The 12,668-nt window shown below is 42.7% G+C and overlaps 1 protein-coding gene across 1 annotated transcript in view; it reads left to right on the forward strand.

Moving 5' to 3' along the window:
* The first annotated feature begins 2,841 nt into the window (after positions 1 to 2,841).
* The window catches only part of NIPAL4 (NIPA like domain containing 4), a 37,675-nt gene continuing 27,848 nt past the window's right edge, over positions 2,842 to 12,668 (forward strand). The window contains exon 1 of the mRNA XM_054979029.1: positions 2,842 to 3,036. Within this exon, the coding sequence (XP_054835004.1) occupies positions 2,991 to 3,036 (46 nt within the window). The 5' untranslated portion in view covers positions 2,842 to 2,990. The remainder of the gene's footprint in view (positions 3,037 to 12,668) is intronic.

Below are 12,668 nucleotides of genomic sequence, written 5' to 3' on the forward strand. Positions count from 1 at the left end.
CGACTCTCATATTCCACTGAAGGGAGAAGAGTCTTTAGGGACTCAGTTAACGTCTGAATCTCCTCCAAAAGGGTGGCACTTTCCTTTTTGCATCTCCTAATTACCAGCAGCATAAGGTCAAAGCTGCATTTGTTCAGAATTGAAGCCCAGTCAGACTTAAAAGAATCATCCTCCCCAAACATACCTGGGGGTTTCTGTATACGGAGCCCTCGCGGAATGCGTTGGGCAGTATAGTAATCATAAAGAGTAGCAGCATGCAAATCAAACTTAGTCATTTTAGACTTCAAGAATTTGAGCATATCCCACTCATCCTTAGGGGCAGCCTTAGTTCCTGTCATTATAGAGGTCATTCCTGAAAGAATTTGGTCCTGTTCTTCTGCCGAAAAGGCTAGCACATTTTTAAAAGATGCCATAATAACTAGAGAACAACAAAACAATGGCACTTCCCGTACTGTAACAGTAAAACTAAAGAGAACCCTCACGGGAAGGAACAACAATTACAAATTAATAAACAACTCTATTATAAGTGCCCAAAGGGCCATATGTATTTCTTATATATTCTTTGGGCATCTGGAAGGACTTGATTATACCTTCTATCAGAAAAGATCTAATTATAATATTACTCAATGCAGCTAAAACATCACTGGCATCACACTGGAAGTCAAAGTCAATCCCTACAATTAACACCTGGTATAACAAAGTTTGGGACTTCCTACTGATGGAAAAAATAACTGAGAAGCTATATCTTCAAGCCAACCCAACAAGAAATACAAATTTTTATGCAAAATGGGAAACTTTTTTTTAGATTTTCTAGCTAAAAACGAACTTTTACTAACAAAATTGAGATTTCAAGAAGTTATGGAACTGGAAAAGTGGGGTTTCTGGTAAACATAACTATTGGGAAAGAAGGTTACTGTTATAAAGGTATGTTTCTCATTTCATGATTGGATGAAAGTTTAAAATTATATATATTGATAAGATTATCTCTGTATTATGATTTGGTTGAGATTTAAGTATTTAAGATTGTTATTATTACAGTTTGTATGTTACAAGTTAATAAAATAAATTTTTTAAAAAAATGATCCACCACATAGCATTCTTTTGATAGCAAATACAATACAGATTGTGACAATTTTTACACATAATGACATGTAAATAAAATCTGTTGTCTAAATATCTGCTGTTTATGTCTAATATGTTGTTCTTACTGCAATTTTGTGCATACATGTCTGAAACTCCCTTCCATACATGAATTTGTACATTTTTTAAAAAAGGTGCATACATGGGAGTGTATACTTGACAAATCTTTCATGATTATATAGCATACACTAATGGTCCTTCTAATGCAAGTTTCTTTGCTTTGTATAATTAAGGTGTAAGTCACAACACTACAGGATGTTATGATAACTCCATAAACCTCCTGTTTGCAACAGCTGTGTTTGTTTTTAAATAATGGTCAAATCTTCTGGTGTACGAAAACTTGTTCTCCCTTTATATTCCAGAGCTGATCCATACAAGTCATAACATTGTGTGTACGGCCATCACATTACACTGTATGCTTGTGACCATGCATGAAGGTGGAGCTTTTAGACATTCTAAACTGTATAAATACCAAGCCTCTTTGAACTATATTCATACATTACATGGCATAGATTTCTGGACTTCTAGATGTTTTTTCTTCTCACTATCACTCTAATAATTCAAAAATCTTTCCGTGCCAGAAGATCTCTCACATGTCATTTCATTCCCTCTCTTGCACATTTGTTGCACATTTTTCTGTAATATGCATATCTGCCTTTCAGAACAGTGTTCTATTCTCAGGGTTTTATGTAATATTAAATGTGCGTGATCGTAGAGCCACTCACAGAGCTTTTTTTCAGCTGGAACGCGGTGGAATGCAGTTCCGGAACCTCCTGAAAATGGTCACATAGCTGGTGGCGCCACCCCCTGATCTCCAGACAGAGGGGAGTTTACATCACAATCTCAACTCCCCTCTGTCTGGAGATCAGGGGGCAGGGCCATCAGCCACTTTACCATTTTCTCCAAGGGCAACCCGCTGAGTTCCACCACCTTTTCCCCCAGAAAAAAAGCTCTGTCCACTCATACTATCTCAATAGGATATATTGCAGCGGAAGAAGAAAAGTAGGCAACTTCAAAATATCAGGCTTTTTTTGCCCAAGTACATCCTTTCCTTAGTTTCCCCCCAAAGTCATGGATGGTCAGGCAGATAATTAAATGATAGACGGGGGAGATAACACTTCTTATGCGAACGTGCATGTATGATAACCTCAATAACATGGACCTAAATGATTACCAAACAAGGTGTTTTTATATAACTATTGGCTGACTGACATATTTTCTCACTTATTTGTTTTTGTACCATTAGCTTCCTAACAGCATGCAGTGACAACCGATCAGTAGGTGAGGGGGGCGGAAACAGAACTCTAATTTGGCTGAGAATGTGGCGCCAAGGAAAGACTTCCACACTAAGTAGTAGGGGAACTAGTCCTTTAAACTGAGAGGTGCATCAAATACGGCTTTCGGGGTTGTCGCAGGGATAATTCTTGCAGCAGGGGCAAGGAAGGGAAAGGCGGGCTTTCCAATGCGCAGGCCCCTCCGCATGTATACTCTAGGCAGCCTCGTTGCTTGGCTCCTGCTGCGATAAAGGTGTTGGGCGAGCTAAAGGTGCGCTGAGCCAGGTAGAGAAACGAGGAGGAAGAACTCGGAGTGACGTAGCCGGCTGCTGCAGGTGCAGGTGCGGGCCCAGTCTCGCCAGGAGCAACTTTCCAGCTCACCACAGGTTGGGGCTCGGCTCGGGCTTCTTTCCCTCGCTGACCGAGGAGGAGCAGAAGTGCAGCAGCGGAGCAGCGAACGGCGGGCGCCCGGGCGGCACGCACCCCCTCCTCCCCTCCCTCTGACAGCAGCCTGGCCTGGGCATCGGCTGCCCGGGGATGCGCTGACCTCGCTCGAGCCTTGGCAGGAGCAAGCACATGGAGAGACCGCAGCCTTTCTGGGTGAACAGCAGCTGCGCCAACGGTAAGTTTGGGGCTGGAGTTGAGGCAGTTGGAGGGGGACGCGCTTCGCGCCTCTCCCTTGGGCCGGGTGGGGGGAGACTTCCATCCCTTTCCTCACGGCTCGGAATGAGCCCAGACTTGAAACAGACAAGAGCGGGTATGGGGTGGGAGGCGCTCGGTCTTTTCCCCACGCCAACCTGCTTTTGTTGGGAGACCTGCTGCGCTTTTTAGGGCGATCCGAAATGGCTGATGCCGTACGAGAGAGAACGGCGTTGGCTTGGCGCCGTGTGAGAAACACGACCGGCCGTTTTGCGAAAAGGGCGTCCAGAAGCCGGCGATTCCGACCTGGCTTCTCAAATTGTGCCTTGCCTTTCCCCCGCAGCATGACCGCGTCCCGAAGAGTGATTGTGCAAAAGTTTCGTACCAAGACGCAGCTCGTTTTGCAAGCGCGCTTTGTTGCTGATCTAGTTTGCCACCTCGTTGTCAGATCCAGAAAGCAAGGAGTGGGTGACTCGTGGATTTGGGGCAGGGCATCTGTAAATGCTCGAATTATGCCGGAAACAGTGATTGTGAGAAACAGGGCTCGATTGAGTGTTATATTTCGTGAAGGAGTGTGAGTGCGGCAGAGACTCCTAGGTTTGATTGCCAACCTCCAGCTACGGCCTGGAGTTCTCTCAGAATTACAACTGATCTCCAGGCTACAGAGATCGGCTCCCCTGTCTGGAGGAAATGGCAGCTTTGGACTCTATGGGTTCAAATGCCTGCTGAGCACCCTCCTCTCCAAACATTCTGCCCTCTGCAAGCTCCACCTCCAAATCTCCAGGAATTTCCTAAGCCAGAGTTGACCAATCCAAGTGTGTACCTACTTTGTTGTCTATCCAATATTGTCAAGCTCTCTTGGAATGTAGGGCGGTTTTGTATTTGATTTCCTTCCTTTTTTATACCCCAATCTTTCCACCCAGTGGTGACCCAAAGCAACTTACCCTGCTCTTCTCTCCTTCATTTGATCTTCACAACAACTCTGTGAGGTAGATTAGGCTGAGAGTGTGTGACTGGCTCAAGGTCGCCCAGCAGGCTTCTATGCCAGGTTGGGATGTGAACCTGGGTCTCTCAGATCCTAGACTGATGCTCTAAGCACCACACCACTAGATGTGCATGGGTGTTGTTTTGTTTCTTTCATTTTTGTTATTAATTCTGAAAGGGGCTGTTTCCTTTTTGGGTTGTTTTAGATGGTTTGTTGTGTTATTGCCTCTTTTGTTATTGTTTCATTTTCATAATTGTATTTAGTTATTTTGTTTCCTGTTGGTTTCAAGGGAAGATACCCCATAGCCGTTCTCTTCATGGTTTTCCAACCAAATTGGACAGAACTGAGGGGGATTGTAGTGTTCCCTAAACACACCCACACTACTAGATTTCAGATAGATAGAATAAAGCATCCCTCCCATCTTTCAATGAAAGATGTCCATGTTTAACATTAAAGTCTGTGGGAGAATGGATAGGAAAGATTCCAAACAATAACCCAGACAGCACTGAGCTTAAAGAAAAATAGCACAAGGAAGAGACAGACTGGCAGGGAAGGGGGATTTGGTGGCACAAGGAATGTAAAGCATCTGGCCAGGCAGGCAGCAGCAGGAGGACTTTGAGGTAGACTTGCTTGGAGGAGATATAAGGTTTGAAGAGCAGCAGACAAGCAGGGAAGCACCACCTGCAAGGGAAAATATGGCAGAGCAGGGGATGAAGTCCCACCTCATATCCTGCAGAACTCAAATACCTCACACATGTTATGTAATCCTAATCGCCAAAGCTTACTGTCAATCAAGAAAGCCCAGAGCCTGTCTCCCTCCTCCCCCAAAGGAACATTTTACATTCTGTATGCCCTTACTAGGAAAATGCTGCCTGCCTTGCAAAAGTGGACCCAATAGAGGAAGAGATGGCAACAACAAAAGAAACCAGAACAAAACTCAATAAAAATTATGTGGGTTTTTTTCCATTATAGGTTATTTAAATGGGGAATATGTTTCATTCTCATGTTTATTACAATAATTAGGAAACATCCCATTTTTGCATTTATTGTAATTAATAACAAAATAAACACACAAGTTTAAATAAGGGTATAGAATTCACTTTTATAATTTCCATGAAGAGACTTATAAGAGCCATTGAAAAGGAGTGATTCTGTCCAACAGAGTCGTCAGATGCAGCTGCCTTGCTTATAAAACAGTCTTCTTTACAGAAATTATTCTGTTTCTTGCTGTGATGGGGAATGTATTTGCTCCTTAGCAAGGTCTCTTGTTAGTCACCAGAACACACCAGGGTGAGGTCAAGAAGCCAGTGGAAGGTGATGAAGGCAGGAGAATGAGAACTTGTTCCAAGAGTCAGATTGCAGGTATTGTTGCTCCAAAACAAAATCCCAAACAAAAGCCATGTAATACTTTTTATTATTATTCCAGTATGGAGATTAATAAGACAATCTATGTGCTGCTGTTTATATGGAAACAAAAATGTTCCCTTATATACTTTTCAAAGGACATAATGGGTGCTTGCTGTTCATGACTGAATTCCATAGGTATAACCTTTATTTTAGAATCAAAGAGTCTCATTGCACCCCAAAACTGGCAGATCTGTTTTTTTTTCATGGCCTACAGCCTATGGAATGAACTCTAAGCTTTGCAAGCACATGCTGCAATAAATTGTTCATCTTGCAAGCACCACAGGATGCTTTGTCCTTTTCACTTTTATAGGTGGTTCTTCTAGAAGCGTTCCTTGGAGCTTATTTTTGAAAGTACTTAAAGTTGGGCAGCCTAGGGAACTACCATAACCTCATAAAATAAGTGAATGTTTCTCCGTTAACATCTGTGGTTAGACCAAGTTCAGGCTGCTTCAGTTAAACAACACTACTTCCTACAGCTGACAGTACACAGAGGAATGGTGTGGCTAGTACAGTTGCTTTAATTTCAGGTAATACTCACTGTTAAGTAAATAACAACTGGGCATCTACAACAACAATGATTAAACTTCCTCTTCTACACTTTGCCAATGTAGCTAAAAAACTTTACTGCCAGATTAGAAAGGTACACTGTGCCTTGCCAGCTTGGTTTTCTTAATCATTTGTTTGCATAATTGAATTTGTACATACCTGAATGAACACAATACAATTTGCCTAAAATTGGTGGTGGCGAAACCTTGTGAAGATTGTACAGACAAGACAGTCTGTTGATAATAAAGGACAGGTTTTGCTCCTGCTAAGAAATAAGTACAATAGGAAAATTAACAAGATGTAGAATGGCATAAATATATTTAAAATGAAGACCAAAACCCCTTTAATAACAGGTGGGACATCAGCTTACATCAGCACAGTCAGCATCCATGAGTAGCCCTTTATGCCACATATGGAGCTGGTGTCCAAACTAGCTGTTCAGTTTCAAAGAAACTAAAGAAGTTAACTCAGCTCAGATCCAAAAAATTTGGCTTAGCGTGTTGTGAATCTCAAGTTCAGACACATTCCAGTAAGGAAAGAAAAAACAGATACAAAGATGGAAGAGTAGAACTTTTTTCAGGGTCTTAGTATTTCAATTCTTTCTTATACATTCAGTTTTTTCTCTCTTATATATAATACAACTATTCCTGTCAAGGTGCTGAAGTATAACAAAGTCAAGTCTCCCAACTTTCCAGGAGGCTTCTTTGCAGGGTGGCAGGGCATTGGGCAAGGCGGCCACTATGCTGGCTCGGCCTGATTGGCTCCCAGCGGCCTTCATGGCCAGCTGGGAACCGATAGGCATGGACTGCTTAGCCGGCCAATCGGAGGTGGACTAGCTGTGGGAGGGCATAAAGAGAGGAGCCAGCTGGGCCTGCAGACCATGTGCTGTTGCCTGCGATTGGCAGGTGATTGGCCTCATGCGATGACATCACTTCCCAGAAGTGATGTCATTGCAACAGCACAGGGCCTGCTCATGTGATAAAAATCCAGGGAAGAAGAAAAAAGTAAGTGCTGCCCCCCGCCTGCTGCCAGGAGGGTAAGGGCACCTGGCAACCCTCCTTCCCACTGACTGCCTTCCTGTAGTTTCCTCCTCAGCAGGCGGGCTGAGGAGATGTGGCATCATCAGATGGCAAATGGGTGAGCCAATGCTTGGATCTGACTCCCATGAGGCATCAATGCTCTTTAAAGCTGATTCAATGAAGTTGTGGCCTTTTAAACTCCATGTGATGTCTCCGTATCTGCTGTTGCCATACCCTTCACCTTCCATCCTTCGAGCTGTCCCCACAATGTGTTCTGAGTGCAAAGAGGCAAGCAAACATGAATAATTTACTGTCTATAGTTCCTCTGTAGCTTGAGGAGGTTTAGGTTTTTGGATCAGGCTATCTATAGTTCCTAATGTGGGCCATCACTCTTCATAACTGATATCTATAAATTCTGCTTGAAAAATAATCTCAGGTTAACACAATCAGTCAGAGAGGGGGATGAGATTTGTTCATTTACTCTCGACTGCCATGTCTTATATTACTCAGAATTCACTGTTTGAATTCAGCTGTTGTGTATCTTATATAAGTCACATGATGGTATCATCTGAAGGCTGCCATTTCTTCTACACTGGAGTAAGTCCAATGAAAACTGGGAGGAATTGTCAGTAAGCATGTTTTAGTTCATGCTGTAAATCATATTTTCTAATTAAGCTCCAGACTTCCATTCCCTCCTATCCTTTAAAAAAGCAATATTTTTAATGTGACTCAAACCTGTTCTAACATTCGTTTTAGTATTTATATGTAAATATGGCTTCTAAAAGAAAAAAAAACCATAAACATTACATCCAAATCAAGTTACCAAACTATAAATTGCATTTTAAAGGCTAATAAAAATAAGACAGAACATTGTACAATGAAAGAGCAATAAATAAGCCTGAAAAGGCAGAGCAGAAATGTAATTCAACTGTTGATAGCTTTGGTGAATTGAATTGATTGATCCTGGCACCTGAATGATAAAATATTGATGTCTCACAGATCTCCCAGGAGAAAATATTTCAAACATGGGCTTCCACTACTGAAAAGGTCCTCTTAGCGGCTGCCATCTACCCAGCTTCAGGAAGCACCCAAAGAAGGTCTTCTGAAGAAGCTTGTAGAGGTTAGACAGACTGATAAAGAGAAAGGCAGTCTTTCAAATATCCTTCTTGCTATGTTGAGGATCAAGTCAAAGCTATCACCTTGAACTGTTCTTGAAAACAACAGGTAGCAAGTGCAAATCTTTCAGGATGTGTGAGGTATATTCAGCATGGTGCATCTGAGCTAGTAACCTAAGATGTTATGTTCTGAACCAATTAAAGATTCCAAACAGTCTTCAAGTGTAGCCCACGAGCAAGACATTACAGTCAATTAAACTGGATGTTCCAAGAGGAGGGTTGAATTGCAAAAGGCTTTGAAATGTGGTGCTTTTCTTTTAATTTCTTTTTACAAAATGTGGCAGAACCAGCATTAATTAAATGATGTTAAATCTAACTGGCTTCTCCGATCGCTCCTCTTCTTTCTTTTTACAGGATCGTTGCTTTTGAGGATGTTTTATTGTCAATCTTTGAGGAAGAAAAGAGCTACATGACATTAGGGCATTGTGTGTACAATGGAGCTAAGAATTCACCATTTGTTTGCAGGCTCACAAAGACTAGTCTGTATCAGGCAAAGTGCCAGTATCAGAATACCACGCCATATTAACATTACCATAGTTACAGTGCGGTAGCAGTTTATTTATTTTTTTGTGATGACTGGATCTGATCTTCTTTCCCCAGTACATCTCCTTTCTTGCTTTCTCATTTCAAATTTAAATAACTGTAGTATGTATGTACCATTTCTGTTGGCTCTAGGTTGCCAATATCTTTTTTTCTGGCAGAGCTTCCATGGCTTTAAGAGTTGCATAATAGACAAATTTCATCAAGTAAAGCTTTCTCCAGCACTGCATCTCTGTCTGGAGAAGATTGAGCTGTTCGGATTTCTGTGCAATTGTTAAAGACAAGAAGGCAATGGTTAACATGTCAGGACAGGATCTGGGATAGCCGGGTTCATGTTGCTGTAAAGTTCACTGGTGATCTGGAGTCAGTAGCTCACTTTCACCTTGTCTTACTTCACAAGGTTGTTCTGAGGATAAAATAGAAAAGGAAGAACCAGATAAGCTGCCCTGAATTCCCTGGAGTACATATAAATGTACTTCTTAATTGTATCTGGGTGACAGTTCAGGGAAAATGGCTGTCATGTAGTCAGGAACAGGAAAATCCAAACATTCCCACTAACACAGCAACTATCCGGTCTTTGCTGAGAAGATTCCCAAAACTTCACAGCAAAGCAGAGTTTGTAAGATAGAAGAAAAGGGGGAAGAACCCGGGAGATGCACAAATGCAACAGAATACTGTGGTGAAGTGGGAACCTCCCACCCCTGCTTCCTAACAGCATTCAGCCACATGGAAACTGCCATAATAAAACATGAACACCAGTGTTTTTAGCATTTGGTCGATATTTATTATGGCTAGCTAGCCCAGAATGATAAGCAGCACGAGAGTATTCTCCTTAGCCTCACAAATAAATCATTCAGAAAAAGGAGACATCATTCAAAAGTCCATTAAAATTAAAACTCAATTCAAAACTATAATTGTAATATTGTGAGAAGGCAGAGTATGCCTTTGTACTGGAAAGGTAGACTAACATTTGAGGGATCAGCTCATGTAATTCTATCTGTCCGTCCATCTGATATTTACCCCGCCCTCCCCTCAAGCAGGCTCAGAGCAGGTCACAACATCATAACAATACTACAGTAATATATAGAGTAACACTAAAAAACTATAAAATGCAGTATAAAACAGGAAAATCCAAAGGAACTTCCAAAATGCAGCTTTCATACCAGTAACTTCAGACGTAGTTACTGTGGACAGGTATGGCAGATCTAATTAAATCAAAGCAGCAGAAGCGGAGCAGAGCAGGCAAGAGACCAGCAGGATAATTCACCAGCTCCTCAACCACAGTCATAGGCCTGGTAACACATCTCCATTTTACAGGCCTGGCAGAACTGTAATAGGTCCCACAGGGCCCAGGTTTCAACTGGGAGTGTTCCACCAGGCCCTTGCCAGAGCCAAAAAGGCTCTGGCCCTGGTTGAGGCCAGGCAAGCATCCTTGAGGCCAGGGATCCCCAGCAAATGTTGGTCTGCTGAGAGTGATGCCCTCCGGGGAACATACACAGAAAGATGGTCCCATAGATATGCAAGTCTCAAGGCATCCTTGAGGCCAGGGGTCCCCAGCAAATGTTGGTCTGCTGAGAGTGATGCCCTCCGGGGAACATACACAGAAAGATGGTCCCATAGATATGCAAGTCTCAGTCCGCTAAGGGCTTTAAAGGTTAACACCAACACTTTGAAGTTGACTTGGAATTCAACTGGGAGCCAGTGTAGCTGGTGCAGCACAGGTCAAATATGCATCATGAACGGGTCCCCATAAGGACCCATGCCGCCACATTCTGGACCAGTTACAGTTTCCAGGTCAGTTTCAAGGGTAGCCCTGTATAGAATGAGTTACAGTGGTCTAATCTGGAGGTGATTGTTGCATGGATCACTGTAGATAGGTCATGGGCAGAGAAGTAGGGAGCAAGCTGCCTAACCTGATGAAGATAGAAAAACGCAGATCTGACAACTGACAAGACCTGGGCCTCCATGGATAAGGAAGCATCCAATATCACACCCAGGCTCCTCATCATTGATGCAGGTGTCAAACGTCTGAGGCTGGGAGCCAGATTCCCAAAATCAACAACTCCGGGCCCAGAAACAGGACCTCTGTCTTCATAGGGTTCAGCTTCAGTTGACTCTGTTTCATCCACACAGTCACAGCATCCAAAGCCCTGGCTAGAACTTCTGGTGTGGCATCCAGCAAGCTGTCTATCAACAGATAGAACTGGGTGTCATTAACGTACTGATGACAACCCAGTCCAAAGCTTCGGGCCAACTGGGCAAGGGGACACACATAGATTTGTCTTGTATTTGTCTTGTATTTAATGTAAGATTTTATTGGAGTATAGAGTTTTTGGAACAAAATTTATTTCAGTATTTTACTGGAATATAAAATATTAATAGACATAAAATGGATTTAGTTCATTTCAATATAGAAAGAATCATCTGTGGCATGTAGCACCTTTTATCAGCTCCAGTTGATTTGTATGCTGGGGTCATTCCTCAAAAAGTGCAATCTGGCCACAGGGAACCATCCAAATTAGATTACTGCAGTGCACACTATATGAGGTTCCCTTTGAAAATGATTTAGAAATGTCAATTGGTCCCAAATGTGCCAGCCGGGATACTGTCAGGGGTTGGTTACAGTATCACCCCTATGTTGAAAGATCTAGATTGGTTACCCAGCAGTTTTTATGCACAATTCAAAGTACCTGGAAGTGTTACCTTCAGGGGCCTAAATGGCTTGGGACCAGGGTATTTGAAGAACTATCTCCTTCCATGCTGTCCAGCACTTCAGTTGAGTTGCCTCTTAAGTCCTGCTCTCTGTGCCCCTGTCTTCAGGGGTGAGATGAGTGGTGACTAGAGAGAGGGCATTTTCTGTGATGGCATTTCACTTCTGAAATGACCTCCCTTGAGGCTCTTCTGGCATTTACTTTACTTTTTTTTTAGGCACCTGGCCAAAACACATCAGAAGGTAAGCAGAGCCTTGGTTAGTCATTGGGTGGGAGACCTCCAACAAAGACCAGAGTTGCAAAGGCAGGAAATGGCAAACCACTGCAGTTATTCTCTTGCCATGAAAACTCCACCAGGGGTTGCCATGTCAGCTATGACTTGATGGCACTCTACCACCACCAAGGTTGAAAATGAAAAACATTTAAATGGTTAAAGATTTTCTATTCCTTGGCTCAGTCATCAACCAAAAGGGAGACTGAAACCCAGAAATCAGAATATTGAGACTTGGAAGGGCAGCCATGAAGGGACTAGAAATGAACCTTGAGGATAAGGATGTGTTGCTGGGGACCAAGATTAAGATAATTCATTATTATATATGGGTGTGAAAGTTGGACTATGAAGAAAGCTGGGGAAGAAAATTGATTCATTTGAAATGTGGTGCTGGAGGAGAGTTTTATGGATACTGTGGATGGCCAAAAAGACAAATCTAGATCACATCAAGCCTGAATTGTCCCTAGAAGCGAAAATGATGGAACTGAGGCTATTGTACTTTGGTCACATCATGAAAAGACAATAAGGCTAGGAAAGGTGGAAGGCAGTAGGAAAAGAGGAAGACCCAAAATGAGGTGGCTTGACTCAATAAAAGAAGCCATGACCTTCAGTTTGCAAGATCTTAGCAAGGCTGTTAATAGTAGGATATTTGGATATTAATTCATAGGGTTGCCATTAGTTGGAAGCAACTTGATGGCACATAACACAGACGTCTGCAGAAAATCCTGCTCAGATGAATGCAGCTGTCATGGGGGAGCATAGAGGGAGAGGTGATCACACGGATATGAGGGACCAAGACCATGAAGGGCTCTGTATGTGATAGCCCTTGAGCCTATGGAGTGACCGTAGAGTGAAAGTAATACGCATGCTCTGTCCAGCTCCAAGTAATGTGAGCCACAGCATTCTGCTCTAACTGCAGCCTCTATTTTGATTTTGAGGGGACACCAATGTACAGTGCAAT

This window comes from Eublepharis macularius, chromosome 4 (assembly GCF_028583425.1).
Source record: "Eublepharis macularius isolate TG4126 chromosome 4, MPM_Emac_v1.0, whole genome shotgun sequence".
In the NCBI taxonomy this organism is placed as follows: domain Eukaryota; kingdom Metazoa; phylum Chordata; class Lepidosauria; order Squamata; family Eublepharidae; genus Eublepharis; species Eublepharis macularius.